A 22,038-nucleotide genomic window follows, 5' to 3' on the forward strand; every position below is an offset into this window, starting at 1 on the left:
ACTGTGTTCATGATGTTGTGTAAGCTATCTCAGACATGATCATTCATGCCGCTGGAACTGCCCCCCCCCTCTCTCTCTCCCCCCCTCCCCCCCCCTCTCTCTCTCTCTCTCTCTCTCACTCTCCCCCCCTCTCCCCCCTCCCTCTCCTCCCTCTCTCCCCCACCCCCCTATCCCTGTGGGTCCAGGGGTTAGAATAGGCCCGAGGTATTCCTGCCTCCCGTACGAGGCAACTAGAAGGAGTATCACACGTTTCGGCCTTTATGTGATGGGTGAAAATTGGGGAAGGGCGCCTTACAAGGTGCATCGTGTCCATCGGGCATTGAGATCTGTAGCCCACTTTCTCGTCGTCCTGCCCATTCTCCATCTCTTGGGCGAGGACACCTTCCTGGGTGCGTTTTCCGCCATGCACTATGCAGTGTTGATTTCTGCGTCAACAGTGACCACGGACTTCTTTGCACCTGATATCCAGCACGGTAGCCAGTCCGTTGTGGTGGGGCCGCCACGCACCCTGTTGGTTGTAGCCCCCTGACCACACAGGGATCGCTCTGCTGATGCCTGCGCTGTTAACTCCCCATGTATGCCCAGGGGTAGATGACTATCCCCCTGGGGCATTGGGACTCCCGGCAATGGCCATCCTGCCAGGTGGCTTTTGCTGTGACTGGGTGGCGCCCGTGGGGAGGGCCCCTGGTTGGAGTGTGTGGCATCAGGGTGCATAACATGCAATGAAGCATAGTCCATCATCTCTTGCTGGTGGTGAAACACCAGCAGTCTCTAAGCAATCACGAGCTCAATTAAACACACAGAAGTAAGACCCCAAATCATTCCCCTCCCTGGCCACACCATGGAGGAACGTCAGGCTAAGGATGGCAGCGGATCTTATTTGCCCTGGTACCTTGTATCTTCGAGAGCTGATGGGGAATCTTTCATGACGATGAAACCTCAGTTTTTTGCTGAGCATTTATTAGAGGACAAGTTTGGGGAGGTGGAGGGCTTGTCAAAATGAAATCTGGGTCAGTCTTGATCAAAACAGCATCCTCTGCCCAGTCACAAACATTACTCGCTTGTTACAAGCTGGGGGATGTTTCTGTAACCATCATGCCCGATAAGAGTGTAAATATGGTCCAGGGTATCATATTTCACAGAAACCTTCTTTTGAAGTCCGACGATGAGCTGCGCGTCAATTTAGAGTGGTGAGGTGTACATTTTGTCTGGCGTGTTGTGGCGGAGCCAGTTTATAGTATTTTGTGACTTTAATTACTTTTAAATGATATTGCAGGTAGATAAAAAAAAAATAAGGTAAGTCTTTCCGCTCCCGGGATTGGAATGACTCCTTACCCTCTCCCTTAAAACCCACATCCTTTCGTCTTTCCCTCTCCTTCCCTCTTTCCTGATGAGGCAACAGTTTGTTGCGAAAGCTTGAATTTTGTGTGTATATGTGTGTTTGTTTGTGTGTCTATCGATCTGCCAGCACTTTTGTTCGGTAAGTCACATCATCTTTGTTTTTAGATATATTTTTCCCATGTGGAGTGTTTCCCTCTATTATATTAATATCATTAATTTGAACCCAACAATTACGTTTGTTATTGCCACTGTTACATTTCGAAATCTTTCCTGTCGTCTTATTTTCTCTTTGTGTTTTTGCCAGTAGTTTCACTTTGTATTCACCTTCTCCTTTTTACCGTAATCTGCTATACAATTTTATCCCGCCTACATATACTCTATAATACATAACCCACTTCCAAACCATAACCAAAAAAAAATATTTTTTGCCGCTTTCAACACTACCGCTGCTATAATATCCACTGTTTCTAGTTCACAAACAGTTCCTTTCACCTTTTAAACAACCATTTTGGCTATTTCTAATAACTTTCGCTTTATTTCCATTTCGGTTTTTCCCACATCACTGATAATTTTAGCCGCTTCCGACAGGTTTTAATGTCATTATTTCTTCGTCAGACAATTGTTAGCTTCATTTTCATAATCTGCCACCACAAAACCACTCCTTTTAATACATTACACGCAGTTTTTTCGAAATTTTCCCGAATTTCTCCGTCCTTTAACGTGTTTTGGCGGCAACACAACCACCTAACCTTTGTGCACATCGTTGTCTACCAACCCAAGTCCAACATAGCCTAGCTGTAACCAACACCTTTTCGCCTTTTTCACACCAGATCTCCAGTTACTTTCCAGTTCACCTTTATCTCTCCCCATATATTTTTATTTTCATTTTCATTTCAGCCTCATGTTACACTTTCCACCTTCTAATACCATGTCACCCTCACAACGACCCCATTAAGTTTTATTTACATTCCCTCCGCAAACATGCCTTCGCCCTAGCCAGATTACGCTCCCATATTCTATTTTCTCAGGCTTGTCTAACATTTGGCATTACCCCCAAAGGCCTCACACCTAAAGTTCCCATCTCTGGCTGCAACCCTTCTTTCCATCAGTCCCTATACCAGTTCCAAACTGAACAATCCATTGCCCTCACCCACCTAATCCTTCACCTACACATCAACTTAGCCAATGAACACACCCGTCAACTCCTATCCTTAATAAAAGTCCTTAATCTTTCCTCTCCCATATCCACACCGGCTGTTCAGAGCATCCTTCTACAGGCCAACCACAAATTAGAACAGCATGCCACCCTCCACCTCAAAAAACTATCCAATCTCCTGGTTTCCCACCCCCGGAAAGGCAACTCACTCACCCTTCACAACCTTTCCAGCAAACCTCAACCTCCTCTCATTGCACACAAACCCAGTCTCTCCCATCTACTCAATCTCCCACTTCCAGCTCCACTCCCTCCAAAACCTCAAAATTCCAATCAACACAACCTGGAACCACAACACTCTAATTCAGTAGTTAACCTCTCCTCCAAACCTCTCTCCCAATCCGAAACCTCTGTCCTATCCAAAGGCCTCACCTTCAGCCCCACTCCCAGATTCAACCAAACAGCCCTCGTCAAAGATTTACTGTCCTACTCTCGTACTCTCTGCTGGTAATATCACTATACCACGAAGAAAAATGATCCTAATCGTACTCCTAATGATCCAACTCCCCAGGACACTATCCAAATTGAACCCTGCTTGGAACAGTTCCGTCCTCCGTCGCAGCGGGACCCACCTCCTCTTCCTCAAAATCACCCTCTCCAAACCTTCCAGGAATTTCTAACTTCCAGCCTTGCATCTCAATCCTTCTTAAAAAACCTTAATCCTACTCCCAACATCACCACTGCTGAAGCCCAGGCTATCCGTGATCTGAAGGCTGACCGATCCATCGTCATTCTTCCGGCGGACAAGGGTTCCACGACCGTGGTACTTGATCATTGGGAGTATGTGGTTGAGGGACTGCGTCAGCTTTCAGACAACACCACATACAAAGTTTGCCAAGGTAATCCCATTCCCGATGTCCAGGCGGAGCTTCAAGGAATCCTCAAAACCTTAGGCCCCCTACAAAACCTTTCACCTGACTCCATCAACCTCCTGACCCCACCGACACCCCGCACCCCTACCTTCTACCTTCTTCCTAAAATTCACAAACCCCAATCATCCCGGCCGCCCCATTGTAGCTGGTTACCAAGCCCCCACAGAACGTATCTCTGCCTACGTAGATCAACACCTTCAACCCATTACATGCAGTCTCCCATCCTTCATCAAAGACACCAACCACTTTCTCGAACACCTGGAATCCTTACCCAATCTGTTATCCCCGGAAACCATCCTTGTAACCATTGATGCCACTTCCTTATACACAAATATTCCGCACGTCCAGGGCCTCGCTGCGATGGAGCATTTCCTTTCACGCCGATCACTTGCCACCCTACGTAAAACTTCTTTCCTCATTAGCTTAGCCAGCTTCATCCTGACCCACAACTTCTTCACTTTTGAAGGCCAGACATACCAACAATTAAAGGGATCAGCCATGGGTACCAGGATGGCCCCCTCGTACGCCAACCTATTCATGGGTCGCCTAGAGGAAGCCTTCTTGGTTACCCAGGCCTGCCAACCCAAAGTTTGGTACAGATTTATTGATGACATCTTCATGATCTGGACTCACAGTGAAGAAGAACTCCAGAATTTCCTCTCCAACCTCAGCTCCTTTGGTTCCATCAGATTCACCTGGTCCTACTCCAAATCCCACGCCACTTTCCTTGACGTTGACCTCCATCTGTCCAATGGCCAGCTTCACACGTCCGTCCACATCAAACCCACCAACAAGCAACAGTACCTCCATTATGACAGCTGCCACCCATTCCACATAAAACGGTCCCTTCCCTACAGCCTAGGTCTTCGTGGCAAACGAATCTGCTCCAGTCCTGAATCCCTGAACCATTACACCAACAACCTGACAACAGCTTTCGCATCCCGTAACTACCCTCCCGACCTGGTACAGAAGCAAATAACCAGAGCCACTTCCTCATCCCCTCAAGCCCAGAACCTCCCACAGAAGAACCACAAAAGTGCCCCACTTGTGACAGGATATTTTCCGGGACTGGATCAGACTCTGAATGTGGCTCTCCAGTAGGGATACGACTTCCTCAAATCCTGCCCTGAAATGAGATCCATCATTCATGAATCCTCCCCACTCCACCAAGAGTGTCTTTCCGCCGTCCACCTAACCTTCGTAACCTCTTAGTTCATCCCTATGAAATCCCCAAACCACCTTCCCTACCCTCTGGCTCCTATCCTTGTAACCGCCCCCGGTGTAAAACCTGTCCCATGCACCCTCCCACCACCACCTACTCCAGTCCTGTAACCCGGAAGGTGTACACGATCAAAGGCAGAGCCACGTGTGAAAGCACCCACGTGATTTACCAACTGACCTGCCTACACTGTGATGCATTCTATGTGAGAATGACCAGCAACAAACTGTCCATTCGCGTGAATGGACACAGGCAGACAGTGTTTGTTGGTAATGAGAATCACCCTGTGGCTAAACATGCCTTGGTGCACAGCCAGCACATCTTGGCACAGTGTTACACCGACCGGGTTATCTGGATACTTCCCACCAACACCAACCTATCGGAACTCCGGAGCTGGGAACTTGCTCTTCAATATATCCTCTCTTCCCGTTACCCACCAGGCCTCAATCTCCGCTAATTTCAAGTTGCCGCCACTCATACCTCACCTGTCATTCAACATCATCTTTGCCTCTGCACTTCCGCCTCGACTGACATCTCTGCCCAAACTCTTTGTCTTTAAATATGTCTGCTTGTGTGTGTGTGTGTGTGTGTGTGTGTGTGTGTGTGTGTGTGTGTGCGCGCGCGCGCGAGTGTATACCCGTCCTGTTTTCCCCGTAAGGTAAGTCTTTCTGCTCCCGGGATTGGAATGACTCCTTACCCTCTCCCTTAAAACCCAAATCCTATAGTCTTTCCCTCTCCTTCCCTCTTTCCTGACGGGGCAACCATTGGTTGCAAAAGCTAGAATTTTGTGTGTATGTTTGTGTTTGTTTGTGTGTCTATCGACGTGCCAGTACACTCGCGCGCACACACACACACACACACACACACACACACACACACACACACATATCCATCCCAACATGAGGTTGAAATGAAAATGAAAATAAAAATAAAAATATATGGCGAGAGATAAGGTGAACTAGAAAGCAACTGGAGATCTGGTGTGAAAAAAGGCGAAAAAGTGTTGGTTATAGCTGGGCTATGTTGATCCTGTGGTGAGCTTGGGTTGGTAGACAACAATGTGCACAAAGGTTATGTGGTTGTGTTGCCGCCAAAACACGTTAAAGGTTGGAGCAATTCGGGAAAATTTCGGAAAAACTGTGTGTAAATGTATTAAAAGGAGTGGTTTAGTGGTGGCAGATTGTGAAAATGAGGCTAACAATTGTCTGACAAAGAAATAATGACGTTAAAACCTGTGGGAAGCGGCTAAAAAAGATCAGTGATGTAGGAAAAAACGGAAATGGAAAAATAGCGAAAAAACGAAAGTTATTAGAACTGGCCGAGATGGCTGTTTAATAGCTGAATGGAACTGTTTGTGAACTGGAAACGGTGGATTTTGTGGCAGTGGTATTGTTGAAAGCGGAAAAAAAAAAATTTTGATTATGGTTTGGAAGTGGGTTACGTATTATCGAGTATATATAGGCGAGATAAAATTGTATGGTAGATTCGGTAAAGAGAAGGTGAATACAAAGTGAAACTACTTGCAAAAACAGAAAGAGAAAATAAGATGACAGGAAAGATTTCGAAATGCAAGTGACAATAACAAACGTAATTGTTGGGTTCAAATTAATGATACGAATATAATAGAGGGAAACATTCCACGTGGGAAAAATATATCTAAAAACAAAGATGATGTGACTTACCAAACGAAAGTCCTGGCAGGTCGATAGACACACAAACATATACACACACAATTCAAGCTTTCGCAACCAACCGTTGCTTCGTCAGGAAAGAGAGAAGGAGAGGGAAAGACGAAAGGATGTGGGTTTTAAGGGAGAGGGTAAGGAGTCATTCCAATCCTGTGTCTGTGTATGTGCGGATGGGTGTGTGTGTGTGTGTGTGTGTGTGTGTGTGTGTGTGTGTGTGTGTGTGTCCTTTTTTCCCCCTAAGGTAAGTCTTTCCGCTCCCGGGACTGGAATGACTCCTTACCCTCTCCCCTAAAACCCACATTCTTTCGTCTTTCCCTCTTTCCTGACGAAGCAACGGTTGGTTGCGAAAGCTTGAATTTTGTGTGTATGTTTGTGTGTATATCGACCTGCCAGCGTTTGGTAAGTCTCATCATCTTTGTCGTTTGATCTCAAAAATGATTATCCTGGCTACTACTTTTTTACTCTGCTAAAGAAATCTCCTCTTGACGTGTTGAAATGTTGTCTGTAAAGTTTTGTGAGTGGCACTAAATTGCACATCATTTATCAGATTTTACACAGCTGTTTCTTAAGATGGAAGCACTTTTCTCTAGCACAAGGGAACATTTAGTCTCAAAATACTACCCGTGCACAACACTGATGTATGTCTCCTATTAAAATACTTCATGTAAATCGTCTGAAATAATGAGACTTCGTACATTGACAAATAAGAAATTGATATTACGTAATGTGCTGTGAACACTGTTTTTAAAGATTCAATCTGAGTTGAATTCTGTTTTAAAGATTCAATCTGAATTGATTTCTGTCTTTTAAAGTAGATTTGTCACCATCGGTGCACATTTATTTCCATTCATTTATATCTAACAATATTTATGTTTGTTAAAATTCTCGATTCAAAACTACCGCGGAGATATTTTTGCTAAGATGGCGGCAGACAGACGATAGTCAATTTGACTGTTTTTATTCTCGATTCCTTTTATATCAAGTTAATATATTTAGATAAAAGTCCTTAAGCCTTTTGCTTTCTATTCTTTAGCATTTAAAATTACTCTCAATGAAAAATATGTCATATTCTTTATTCCAGCTATTAGTAAACTCCGCTGTAAGTAACTATCGTTAATGGTTGCGCTCCTAATTGCGGAGCTGAAAATTAACACATAAAAACATTAATTAGATTGGATTACAATTGAAATAAATAGAAATCCACATCTAGACAATAGCGACTGTATTTTTTCAAATAATAATTAACAATATAGTTACAGGCTTTCTCTTTAAAGACCTCACACGTCTCATGTCGGAACAGTTCATCGGTTAGCACAGAAAGAACAACTTAACTACAATTACCACAGATAACAAAAAAGATTATAATTGTTGTTGTCTATGAATGTAGTTCTCTGATAATAGTTTTAATTCACACAGAAATTAAATTATTACAGAAATAATGAAATCATTATCATCATTTTTACACGATACAGTCCTTTTTATATGTAGTATCGATCATATTTGTTGAAGTTTGTACACTTAGTTCATTTTGACATCTTGTGGCTAGAACATAGTGTTGTGGATATTAAAGTGTCCACCAGGGTGCGAAGGATAATAAGGTTGCCACCAGTGCCTTCGTCTTGGCCTTTGGGGGTGATACATTGCCCGAGAAGGTCAAGGTGATGGTCTAGCGGTATGATGTAAAGCCCTCTATCCCCTCCCCAATGCGGTGCTTTAAGTGCTGGAAGTTTGGCCATATGTCTCCCCGCTGTACTTCCAGCGTCACATGCCCAGATTGCAGACGCCCATCACATCCCAATACTCCATGTACTTTACCTCCCATCTGTGTCAACTTTGTCAATATTGTCATTTTTGTCATTTAAGACGCATTCAGGTTGTTTTGTTTGGTGTTTGTATATTTGGAGTGTTTCAAGGATGTCTTAATTTTCTGCCTTTTGGTGAGATGTGTAGGATTCTGACACTTGTGTTGTTAACATGGCATTTGGTTTCATGCAGGTGGGTGGCTATTGCTGATGTATGGTATTTTATTGTTTTTTAGTGCTGCCCTGTGTTCTTGAAGGAATCTGCCTGTCTGGCCTATGTAGAAGCAGTCACAGTCCAAACATTCAGTTTTGCACACACATGTGAGTGATAAAGTGGGTTTTGTGTGCTGCTGAGGTGGGGTAACTTCTGTCCAGTCTTGTTGTCTGTGGTAAAGGATATGCTTATGCCTTTTCATTTGAAGCCATTGGCAATCTGATATTAAATGTTACCTAGAAAGGGGATTGTATGGAAGATGTTATTTTCTTTTTTTTGTGTGTGTTATGATTGCTTTGCCATTATTGAGCATTTGAGGGTGTCTACTAAGGAGTTGTTATAACCATTTGCAATAGCTGTTTGTTTTATTATTTCAGTTTCTTGTACACATAAGTCTTCAGAGAATGGTAGTTGGATAGCTCTATTGAACATGTAGTGGAATGCTGCCATTTTGTGGGCTGTGGGGTGACAAGATGAGTTGTGGATTGTAGTGTGTGATGTGGTAGACTTAAGTTGGGAAGAACTGTCCGACAGGCTTTTCGTAAAGACAGACATCTTGTCACAGCTTTTTTTGATCTGCATAAGGCGTATGACACTGCTTGGCATTGTCATAGTTTACTCTCCCTCAACAACTGGGGCTTTTCAGGGCTCCATGCCGATTGTTATTAGTCTGTTTTCATCCCACTGGTTGTTCTGTATTAAAGTTGAGGTACCATCTGATGGACCTCTGCATGGGCTCTTTCATGTAGCTTCCGAACCTCTCCTTCAAAAATGTCAGTTATGCATTTCTGCCGTCATACCATGGTTCATTCAGACTTAGAACTCCACTTCTGTACCATCATCTCAGTATTGTACCACAGTCCCATTTCTTGGGTCTCCTTTTTTATAAAAAGCTGGCCTCGCTGCCCGATACTCATCACCTGAAAACTAACAGCAGGTGGAAACTTAACACTCTCTGCTTCCGTGCCCACACATCTTGGGGGTGCGGATCGGGCTCCTCTTATCTGTATTTACTGGGCCCTGGTTTCTTCTCGACTGCACTGCAGTTGCCGGGTTTATGGCTTGGTGGCTCCTTCAGGTTTAAAACTGTTAGACCCCGTCCACCATCGTGGCATGTGTCTAGACACCGGTGCCTTTTGGACTAGTGCCGTAGACAGTCTCCTTGCCGAAGTGGGTATCTTCCTCCTTCAGATTCGATGGTACCAGCTCTTGGTCTCTGACAATTCCCTGCTCATCCCCTGTAAAACATTCTTTTTACATACGAGGGGTGTCATACTCCTGGTACCTGCCCTTCGATGGGATTACCAGTTGGAATGCACCTCACTTCCCTCTGCCAAATCTCCATCTCCCCTCCCGGGACTGTCCCCCCCCCTCCCCCCCCCTTCCATGCATTTCCCCTTGGATGGTGCCCAGGCCACAGATTAGAAATGACCTCTTCCAAGCTCCTAAAGTTTTGATCACTCCCATGCCTTTCCGGCACCAATTACATCCAGTTCTTAAAGAGTTTCATGGTGCTTCCACCTTTCACACTGTAGGCTCTAAAATTGATTGGAGGGGACATGCTTTTATGTCTGCTGCCAGTACTGAATGCTATTCACTGCTGGGAGCATGTAGTGTGTTTACAGCAGAGCTGACAGCCATCAACAGAGTCCTCCAGCTTATTAAAACACAAGCAAGTGAGGCCCATTTAATATGGACTGACTCGGTTAGCATCTCCAGGCTATTGACCAGTGCTATTCTTGTTACCCTTTTGTCTTCACTCACTTGTCTTTCTATGGGTACCAAGTCATGTGGATAGCCCAGGGAATGAACTGGCTGACCGTTTGGCTAGAGGAGCACTTACTCCCCATTTGCTTTGCTGACCCCAGGTGCAGATTTGCAGAAGCACATGAGGTATCTGCTATATCTGCTAGATTGGAAATGTAATGACATCTGCTGTGCTACTGCCTCACCTAACAAACTTCACACAGCCAAGGAAACCGCTGCAGCATGATGCTCTTCCTTCTGCTTTTCCCGAAAGGAATCTGCAGTCCCATGTTGTCTCTGTATTGGTCATATCAGGTTACACCAGTTTTCTCTTGTGTAATGAGCCACCTCCAGATTGTGGTTGTGGAGCCTTACAGACACTAGCTTTTGTCTTGGTGGAATGTCCTGTCCTTTTGGGTCTCTGTACTAAGTAGGGACTTCTGGACTCATTGCATCTAATATTGTCGGACAGCTCATGGGTGGTGGAACTTTGATATCAGTTTCTTCCATGAAACGGAGATGCTGAGTCGCAATAGGCACAGCAAAAAGTTTCACACAATTATAGCTTTCAGCCATTAAGGCCTTTGTCAGCAGTACACACACACTCACAAACGCAACTTGCACATGTCTGCAGTCTCAGAGAACTGAAACCACACTGTGAGCAGCAGCACCAGAGCATGATGGGAGTGGTGACTGGGTGGGGGGTAAGGATTAGGCGGGGGGGGGGGGGGGATACTATGGTGGCCGGCTGGTGTGGCCGAGCGGTTCTAGGCGTTTCAGTCTGCAACCGCGTGACCGCTACGGTCGCAGGTTCGAATCCTGCCTCAGGGATGGATGTGTGTGATGTCCTTAGGTTAGTTAGGTTTGCGTAGTTCTAAGTTCTAGGGGAATGATGACCTGAGATGTTAAGTCCCATAGTGCTCAGAGCCATTTGAACCATTTGATAGTATGGTGGGAATGGTGGACAGTGAAGTGTTGCAGCTTAGATGGAGGGCAGGAGAGAAGGTGCGGAGGGGGGAGGGGGTAAGTAGCAGAAAGGAGAGAAATTTAAAAAATTAAAAGACTGGGTGTGGTGGTGAAATGACGGCTGTGTAGTGCTGGAATGGGAACAGGGAGGGGCTGGATGGGTGAGGACAGTGACAAACGAAGATTGAGGCCAGGAGGGTTGCGGAAACGTAGGATGTATTGCAGGGAAAGTTCCCACGTGCGCAATTCAGAAAAGCTGGTGTTGGTGGGAAGGATCCATATGGCACAGGCTGTGAAGCAATCATTGAGATGAGGGATATCATATTTGGCAGTGTGTTCATCAACAGGGTGGTCCAATTGTTTTTTGGCCTCAGTTTGTCGGTGGCCATTCATGCGGACAGACAGCTTGCTGGTTATCATGCCTACATAGAATGCAGCACAGTGGTTGCAGCTTAGCCTGTAAATCGCATGATGATGTGCAAGTTGCATTTGTGTGTGTGTGTGTGTGTGTGTGTGTGTGTGTGTGTGTGTGTGTGTGTGTGTGTGTGTGTGTGTGTGTGTCTACTGCTGACAAAGGCCTTAATGGCCGAAAGCTATAATTGTGTGATTCTTTTTGTTGTGCCTATCGCAACTCAGCATCTCCACAATATAGTGAGTAGCAACTTTCCTTCTCTGGTATTGTTACATTCCATCCTGGATTTTCTGCTGTTTGATTTCTTTCATGAAAGTGGTTTTCATTCTCAGTTACAAGGTTTTATTCTACCCCCAGAGCAGGGTCAGAATGATTCGGAATGGGGTGCCTCCTACTGGAAGCTAGGTCTGGAGGGGTCCCTGATCCTACCACCGTGACCAGACTACTGTTTTGTCCCTCTTTTACTCTGTTTTAATTGCTTTCAGATTTGGCTCGGCTCCTTTCTGCCGCACCCAGTTTTCTATTCTGGGTGTCACATTTTGTTGAATGGTAGGCTGTGTTGATTGTAATGGACCATGGGTGGGACACCTGTGGGGTGGGACAACCAGTGAGACAACCAGTTGCTTACTTTCCTATTTCCTTCACCTTGCTTTGAGTATTGATGGAACAGATGATCACCATTACGTTTTTAGCCTTCTCACTTTTACTGTTATGGCTCTCCCAACTAGATAAGAAAGCATTCTTGGTGGACGTCTCTACTTACGGATGCATCACCCTTGGATCGAGAGATTGATGACGACATTGTTTGATGTCCAACCCTCCCTCTGCCCCCCGGTCACTCCTCTCCCGCCCCGACCAGCCAACAGAAATAGTTTCACCAAGGAAGATCATAATATGGTACCTTCTTTCAATCAATGTACAAGCTTCTCAAAATGGCGGATATTGAGATAACTGATCAAAAAATGGAAACATAACTACAACTGCTTTGTAGTGGTCTTGTATCATGACTAGGTGTGATACCTGTAAGAGTCTTCAGAGTTTATGTGAATGAACTAGCTGCCATTCTAGCAGCAGTTTAACATAGGTTGCTGGAGATGGAAAAACTGCAGGTTATTCCTATTTTAAAGAAGGGTTGTAGGACAGATGAGCATATCATTTGCTTCAGTCTATTGTTGTAGGATTTTGGAACATGTTTTATGCCCGAGAATTGACATTTTTGGAGAATGAGAAATCTACTCTATAAAAATCAACATAGATTCCACAGCAGAGAGCCTGCAAAACTCGGCTTGCTCTATTCCTCCATGAGATCCATAGCATTGTAGTCAACGGCACTCAGGTTGATGCCCTGTTTTGTTACTTCACTGTCCTGCTCTGCCATTTAGTGAAAATATGGGAGCTTATTGTGTATCAGACTAGATCTGTGCCTGGGTTCAGGACACCCTTGCAGACAGAACTCAGCATGTCACTCTTAATGGAGCAGAATCAACAGATGTAAAGGTAATTGTGGGAGTACCCAAAGGAAGTGTGGTATGACCATTACTGTTTATGGTGTGTATAAATGATCTAGTAACATGTGTTGGGAGCTCTTCAGGCTGTTCATGGATGACACAGTTGTCTATAAGAAGATAGCAATGCCAGAAGACAGTAACAATTTGCAGAAGGGCCTACAGAGGCTTGGTGAATGGTGCAGGGACTGGCAGTTTACACTGGTTGTAAATAAATATAACATACTATGAATACATGAGAAAATAAATCTGTTACCATATCCCTACATTATTGATGATAACTCACTGCAAACAGTAACTACCATAAAATATCTGAGTATCTACCTGGAGTGACCTTCAGTGGAATGACCACATAAAACAGTAGTAGGAAAATCAGGTGCCAGACTAAAACTCATAGGAAGAATCTTAAGAAAATGTAATTCATCCACTAAAGAAGTGGCTTGTGGGATGCTTGTTTGACTGATTCTTGAGTATTTTTCATCAGTCTGGGACCCCTTCCAGGAAGGACTGATGGAAGAGAGAGAGAATCCAACAGCCATTCGCGAATGGAACAGGGAAGGGGAGGATTGGGGGTCGGTTAATGGTAACAGATGTGCTCTCCACCACACACTGTCAGGTGGCTTGTGTATTGATGTAGGTGTAAGTCAATATATGTATGCCATTATTCTTAACAGGTTCAATAACACAAGTAACACACTGTTGATCCACAAAAGTAAAAGAATTCCCTATCTGTATATTTGGACTGATTCTTCATTTGTGAAGTCTCTACTAAATATGATTTGTGCCTAAAAGAATGCACATAATTGGTTTTGCAGTAAGAACAGGTATACTTATAAACATTTATTTTTCAACAATTCATCACTTTACAGTTACCGGTTTTGCCAAATTGTAGTCTCATTGAGATGTTTTGTCATAATTGATCCTGACGTACATGTATACTCCACAAACAATTGTACAGTGCATGGTTGATTGTGTTTTGTCCCAGTATCCTGTCTTATGATCATGTATAGTAAGAGAAAGTAACTGTTTGTATGCTCCTGGATCTATCTTGGCTTATCATCATGATGCCAACCTAAGATACAAAATGAAGGCTCAGTAACTGTTGCACAGTTTGCTATAAATGTTTTCTAAATGTGCCCAGAACTATTTTGCAATATCACCACCATTCTTCCAGCAATTTCAATTAACTTAACAAATCCTGATCTAGGCATCAAACATAAACTGTTATTGTGAAAGTGAACTGTTCTGGCTTGCTGTCTGTTAACTACTTTCAGCAGTTACTTAATGCTACTTAACTCTGAAATAGTAGGGTTTTGTGTGTGTGTGTGTGTGTGTGTGTGTGTGTGTGTGTGTGTGTGTGTGTGTGTGTGTGTCATGTTTTCACTAAATGCATATACCTTCTGTTTCAGACACTTTATGAAGCCATTACAACAGCTGATGCAGAACTGCCGCAGTATTGAGTTTCTGGATTTGGGTTGCTTGGAGGAGATATGCCAACACGCATCAAAGCTTACATATATCTTGGGTCAGAATCATGCCCGTTCTCTTCATCATTTGAGGCTCGCCTCAATCAAGGATGATCCTGAATGCTACCTTCTGGATGAACTGCCTCCAGCACTCTTTCGGCCCTTCCAAATGTTACAGGTAGCAGTGTGTTTCATTATACTTAGCTAATAACAATAGTAATTAATTTAAGCCTGGAAACCAAGTGAAGTGGCATTTTTGTAAGTCCATGTACTCCTATTGGGCAAGACTAAGACATTAATGGGTGCACAGTTACACTGATTTAGGTTTTACTGAATCACATTAATGACATGCTGGCCAAGTTTCATAAACAAGCCACAGTGGAAAGGTTCCTTATTCAGTTGAGCTAACATTCCATTTCTGTCAATGAAAATATACCAAGTAAGTTTCCATCCTTCCCAAACTTTGTTTCCTCTTCAATAATGTGGATAGGTTTATTTAATTTTTGGTATCTTTGGTGTGGAATGGGAGATGATATACAGCAGAATTCAACAAATGTTGTTCAAGCCTTTATATAGTGGAATAAAGTTGTTATACCTATTATGGTGGTCTTTACGAGCAGTAATTCAAGCGCTGTGTCACACTTTGTAGCAACAAATCATCAGTCAGAGACTGAGAATATAACTCAGATGGAAGGTGATATAAAAACTTTCGAAGGCTTCAGTCTTCTTCTAATGCCTCAGATACCCTTGATTCAAACAACATAAAGTCCAGAATGATGTGAACTGCAAACTTAGCTGCAACCACTGTGTTGTGTTCTATGTGGGCATGACTATGAATAAATTGTCTGTCCACAGGAATGGCCACTACCAGATGTGGTCAAGGGACAGCTGGACCACTCAGTTGCTGAACATGACATTCAGTATAGTGTGCTTCACTTTCACTGCTTCACAGCTTGTGCCTTCTAGGGTCTTCCCACCAACCCCAACTTTTCTGACTTGCACAGATGGGAACTTTCCCTACAACATATCCCTCGTTCTCATAACCCCTGTGGTCTTTACCAATGCTGATCTCTGCCAGCCATTCACCAGCCTATCCCCTTCCATCTTCACATTGCAATACACGCATACAACTTGTGTTCCTCCTATGCACCTACAAGTCATTTGCTCTACTCTTTCTCTCCCCCCCCTCCCTGTTCCTTCCCAGTTCCCCCCCTTTCAGTACAGTGCCCCGATGCTGTACCTAGCAATCCTATCCTGTCCTCACTATGTCCCAGGACCCTCCCATGGCCAGCACTACCACCTTCACCCACCCTACCTTATTACACCTTCCCACGACATGCTATCTCCTTAAGTCCACAACCCATCCCAGCAGATTGCTGCACGTGTCAGATGCTGTTGCATATGGGCCATAGTGCCCGGAGGCAATAGCTACATATGAGAGTTGTTCTTGTCTGGTGGTGGTACTATTGTTCCTGCTGTTGTTTTTGTTTGAATTTGTGAGAATTCCACTCCTGAGGAATATCTTGTCCAAAAGTTTGTATACTTCTACTAATTTTTTCATTGTGCCTATCTATGACTCAACATCCCCTCTATTTGGCGAGCAGCAATCCATCCTTTCCATTTTCAATCTTGATTGGAAGAGGTGGTAGGCTGTTTGATTTATGCATATGTATATACTTCACTATTAAAGGATTTTTATTAAGGAGCTAAGTTTAGGCTTTGATTACAAGTGAACCAATAGGCCTATCAGAAAAAGGAAATATAAAAATATTTTTCTTGTTTTGTTCTGTGTTAGGCTGTATGGAGCAGTTTGGTTTCAAAGCTGAATATATATTAGATTGTGGTAAGGATTGTCTGGTTTTGCGTGTCTTCGCTAGGAACTGTTCACTTTAAAACTATATAGCTTGAAATATATTTATGCGATGTTAATGAAATTATTAATAGGTTATGGGCACATGTATTGGTTGTGGAAATGTCAAGTTAGAGAATTTTTGTCAGCCCAAAATAAAGTTCTGATGATTTTGTGAAAATCTAGGATAAAAGTATCCTGGCAGTGGAAACTGTGGGTTTGTTTTGAAGATCTTGTTCATTGTTTTAAGAAGCTGCAACCACTGTGACTGTACAGACTGATATAGATTTTATGAAGAGTAACATTAAACAGCTGTCATTTGCTTGTTGGATTGTGCCATTAGTAACATGCAAGATTGTGAATTTGAGTGCAGCATTTCTGTGTACTGTAGTCTACCCCAGGTGGCTGGAAACAATACCTATGACCTTGCTTTGTCTGTATGCTATTGCTAATATCTGATTGTCTGCATTGCAGTAATTATGTCGCATCAAGATGCCTCAGAGATCATCAGCAGCAGGTGAACTTGCAATGGTTTCAAGCTATTTCTTTCGTTCGAAGTAAGGAGGAAAATTAGAGCGACAGTATGTGTCCTGTGTACCAGAAAGTGGCACATAGTCTTGAAGTATTGTTATCATCAGTGAAGAGAATAGAGCTACTTCAAAGGCGAATGATGGAAAAACCTCACCCACGTCATGAAAGAAACAGTGTTTTTCTCCAGGACATCCAAAACTGAAGTTAATGATTTTACTTTGTGCACAACACAAAGAACTACCAAAGATTTTTGCATGAATATGGTACTGCTCACAATGAAAAACTTCCACCTTAAAGTGAACTGTCGGGAAATGTCCTTCATATTGAACCAGTCATACTCTGCATGAATGACACTTTTCGGATTCTACGAAACTTTTCAATTTTTCAGATGAAGAATACTGGTAGATACAATCAGTTTAAAAATGTGAAAATAATATAAATAGCTCTTGTAAAAATAGTACAGTATGAGGTTTCTGAATGGGGAGCAAACCATTTTTAAACCTGGTGTTGAAAGTTCAAAGCCCTCTTGAGAAAAGGTGTTGGAAGATGGATTTTCTTTGTATGACAAAAAGCATTAAGTGTGAAAGTTAAAACAATGCTGTGTTCTTTCCGAGCCACAACTCATACCTGATAGTGGCAGCATAGCACCTGATTCTGTGAAATAGTCCTTCAAAACAAACCTACGCTTTCTGTTACAGGTTTCTCCTGGGCTAAGAAAAAGTTACTTTAGAAAAATCAGAACTTGTTTTTGGATTATTGAAAAATACTGTAACATGAGATTTCCACTACCAATATATGTGCCTGTATTTCAGACATCCCCCAGGGAGCTCGCCACTCTTTGACGGGTTCATGCTTGACTGCCACGGGGCTCCAGCCTTTGTAGCATTTTTTCCCTTCTGCACTCCATGTCTATCCTCTTGATAGAATTTTCCCCTCCCTTGGGGAACATGTCTGGGGTGTTATTGGGGATGTTCTGCAATGTCTGTCGCCGATATAAGAACAGTCTCACCTTTGTTTTTGGCTCCCTTTTCCTTGCTTTGTTTCCCTTCTCCTCTCGTTCCTTTGCTTTGGCGTTTGAGGTTCCTCTTTTTCTTCCTCCTCCCTGTGGGTTCCTGACGGCCAGCCCATGCGTCAGACACGTAACAGGTGACTGGGTAATGTATTATTCCCAACCCCGGGTTGACAGGTAGGGTTTGCATGTACCCTCTGGTACAGCCCAGGCCCATGGAGGGGTGATTGCCTGAGCTGCAACCTTCCCAAATTGCAGACTGGTCCCTCTGTCTGGTGTTTGGGAGGTGTGGACAATCACCTGAGGTGAGTGCGCCCCCTTGTGAAGGAGGCTCCCAGTTGGAAGGAGCACACCACCGGAGACACTGGCAATCGTGGGGGATTTTCTCGCAACGAGTCAATCATCTTCTCAATCCAATTCTATGAAATGTAAATGTAATAAGGCTAATGATTCAAGGACCCTTCCTGCTGCACCATGGTTCCTTGTAGTCTCACGAACTGAAGGAGGTCAGTCCTTCGCCACGATAAATCCGTTTATTATTCAGAAAGGTGTTGATGCAATTGCCAGCCCTGTGAAATCCTCCTCTCATTTACGGAATGGCACTTTGCTTTTGGAGACTTCTTTTGATACTAAAGCACAACAACTGCTTGCTGCCTCACTTCTCCATGGCCAACCTGTTCATGTCAAGGCTCATGGAACTTTGAATTCTTCACATGGTGTTATTTACACCAGACTGCTCCACTGTCTGAGGCCAAAATCCAATCTTACCTCTCTGATCAGGGTGTCATGGCCATCCATCGTGTAATGAAAAAGGTAGATTCCTCCTTAGTGCCCACCCACACTCTTTTTCTCGCCTTTGAGAGAGTGGTGCTTCCATCCAAGATCAAAGCAGACTATAAAATTATCACAGTCCAGCTGTACATTCCGAACTCAATGTGCTGCTACCAGTGTCATCGTTTTAACCACCACACACTAGAACGTCATGTTGACACCCAGCCAAATGTGTAACCTATGGTAGGGATGCACACGAGGGTGATTGTCCGCCCCTTTCTCCCCACTGTATCAACTGCAATTGCGGCCATGCTGCCTCCTCTCGGGATTGTCCTGTGTATCATAATGAGCGGGCTGTCTTAGAGATCCGGGTAAAGAAAAAAATGCCTTACTAAGTAGCTCGCAAGTTTCTGGCTAGTCGCAAACCCTGTGTTCTCCCGTCTGGCACCTATAGTTCTGTTCTTGCTACTCCTCATTCCAAGGAGGACATGGCCACACAGACATGCTACCTCTAATTGAGCTCTGATGTTGTGAAATTGCCCAGTGTCAAAGTAGCATCACCATCCCCCTGTCCAGCTGTGCAACAAGCCATCAAACTCTCGCCTCAAGGGGCGAAGCCACCAGCTACACAACCGGTAGGCCGGAAAGGACAGAAGGAGTATTTCCTGGAAGACTTCCTCCATCCCTCCAGCCAAACAACACCCGAGTCCTTCGATCCTTTCCGGTTAGAGAAGTAGTCCACCAAAGGCAAACAGTCTTCTCCCTTGCCAACTAGAAGATCCTCTTCGGCCTCCATGTCACCAGTGTGCACTACCAACCATTTCTCAGCATTGGACTCCACAGATCAACCGCACAGGCAAGCCAATGCGTCTGTGGACCCCCATGGAGCAGGGTCCTCGTGCTTCTGTGCCCTATAGTAGGGACTCTTCACCAGCTGACACTCTCCTCCAATGGAACATTTGCGGCATTTAGTCCCACAAAGAGGATTTATGGCTGCTTTTAGTATCGCAGCATCCCCTTGTACTCTGCCTTCAGAAAACAAAATTGCGCCCTCACGACTGCTTTGAGCTTTCACATTTCTTACCGATTTGTTTTGACCTTCCCCCTGAGGTCAGAATTCCATCTCATGGGGGCATCATGCTGCTCATACGGGATGACATTCATAGTCGACCCATCTCCCTGACTATCCATCTTCAAGTTGTTACAGTTCACCATTTCCTTCCCCACCTGACTTTTTCCTTCTGTACCATTTATGTCCCTCTGTCATTGGTGACTTTAATGCGCATCATCCCCTTTGGAGTTCTCCCAGGACATGTCAGAGGTGCTGTCTTGGCCGACCGCCTTAATCAACTTAACATCTTCTGTCTTAACACTGGAGCACCCACTTTCTTTTCCAACTCGTCACACACCTATTCGCATTTGGACCTACCCTTCTGCACTGCCCAGCTTGCCCATCGTCTTGAGTGGTCTGTTCTTTCAGACACCTACTCGATCGACCATTTCTCGTGTGCTGTCCATTTGCTGACTCCTACCCCATCCGTGTGTACATCCAAATGGCAGCTTACTGAGGCTGACTGGGAGCTTTACTCCTCCCTGGCGATCTTTGATGAACAAGATTTACCCAGTTGTAAAGATCAGGTGGAATATCTCACAAATGTTATCCTTACTGCTGCAGAACGTTCCGTTCCGTGCTGTTTCTCTTTACCACGTCATGTCCCAGTCTCTTGGTGGACTGAGGCATGACCGCGACACAATTCGTGCACAGAGACATGATCTCCACATTTTTAACTGGCATCCTACAATGGTAAACTGCATTCATTATAAACAGATGCATGCAAAGTGTCGTCGCATTCTTTGATATAGCAAAAGAGCTAGCTGGATTTCATTCACTAGTTCTTTTAACAGTTCCACCCCTCCCTCTGTCATGTCTGATGACTCTCTGGGACCAAGATCCATTCCCCAATTTTCGGCCTGACAGTAGCAGACAATGTCATCGTGAACACTATTGCAGTTTTCAACACCTGGGGCCGCCATTTTGCGGAAGTTTCGAGCTCTTTCCACTACCGCCCTGCCTTCCTCAATCGGAAATGAGTGGAGGAGCTCGGGCGACACCGTTCTCTTCTCTGAATCATGAGTGCTACAGTGCCGCCTTTACTATGAGGGAGCTAGATCATGCTCTCAGTTCATCCCAATCCCATTTTTAAAAGACAGAGTTTTCAAGGTGTATGCGGGTTCTGCCTTGTCGGACACCTTTATCCAGGAAAACAGTGTGCCTCAGGGTTCCGTCCTGAGCATCATCCTCTTCGCTATCACTATTAACCCAATAATGGCCTGTCTCCCGCCGCACATCTCTGGCTCCATTTTTGTGAATGATTTTGCCATCTATTGCTTGTACTGGTCCCTTGTCTGTTCGAGACTCGACTATGGGTGCTTTGTTTATGCATCTGCATGTCCATCCGCCTTACACAGTCTCAACACTATCCACCATTGTGGCATCCATTTGGTCATGGGTGCCTTTAACACTAGCCCGGTTGAGAGTCTGTATGCTGAAGCTGCTGAAGTACCACTGTCCCACCGTGACTTTCTCCTCAGTAGGTATGCATGCCGTTTGTCTGCTACGCATGGCCAACCCATCCTATGCCTCCTCCTTTGAGGATTCCTTTGATTGGCAGTATGGGTGCATCCCTCTTCTGTTACCTCCTGGAGTCCGCTTTCGGCACTTGCTACAGTGGCTTAACTTCACACTACCTGCAGCTTCCGAGGGGGTGTGAACGCTTCACCACCTTGCCTTCATGAAGCGGCCCATGTTAACCTTGGCCTTCATTTGCTTCCTAAGGACACTACTCCATCCTCTATCGCATTCAGTTTCACGACCTTCGCTTGGAACTTTGCGATAGTACCTTTATATACACCGATGGCTCTTGGACTGCCCCTGGGGTTGGGTGTGCCTTCGTCATTGGCACCCGTGTCTTTCGATATTGACTTCCAGCACACTGCTCAGTATTTACAGCCGAGCTCTTCTCCCTGTATCAGGCCACGGATTATATCCGGCAACACAGACTTTTCAATTGTGTCCTCGGCTCCGACTCACTCAGCGCCCTTCAAAGTCTATGTGAGCTGTACACCGCTCATCTGTTAGTGCAGCGGTTCCAGGAAAACTGTCACTTGTTCACTCTTGGTGGAGCCATTGTGATGTTTCTGTGGGTTCCTGGACATGTTGGTCTGCCAGGGAACGAGGCTGCTGACACTGCTGCCAAGGCTGCAGTCCTCATACCTCAGCCCGTGAGTTCCTATATTCCCTCTGATGATTTCTGTGTTGCTTCTGTCAGAAGGTGGTGTCCCTTTGGCATCACCAATGGTCTTCCCTTCATGGGAATAAGCTCCGACTGACATTGGCTGAGAGCGGGCATTGATTGAACTCAATGGAGAAAGTT

At 44.6% G+C, this 22,038-nt stretch overlaps 1 protein-coding gene across 4 annotated transcripts in view; it reads left to right on the forward strand.

Annotated features, from left to right (window-relative positions):
- Window positions 1-22,038, forward strand: part of LOC126263627 (F-box only protein 33) — a 119,846-nt gene that overhangs the window by 26,523 nt on the left and 71,285 nt on the right. For all 4 annotated transcript variants that reach the window (XM_049960715.1, XM_049960717.1, XM_049960718.1 and 1 more), the window contains exon 2: window positions 14,388-14,622. In XM_049960715.1, the coding sequence (XP_049816672.1) occupies window positions 14,388-14,622 (235 nt within the window). The remainder of the gene's footprint in view (window positions 1-14,387; window positions 14,623-22,038) is intronic.

This window comes from Schistocerca nitens, chromosome 6 (assembly GCF_023898315.1).
Source record: "Schistocerca nitens isolate TAMUIC-IGC-003100 chromosome 6, iqSchNite1.1, whole genome shotgun sequence".
NCBI lineage: Eukaryota > Metazoa > Arthropoda > Insecta > Orthoptera > Acrididae > Schistocerca > Schistocerca nitens.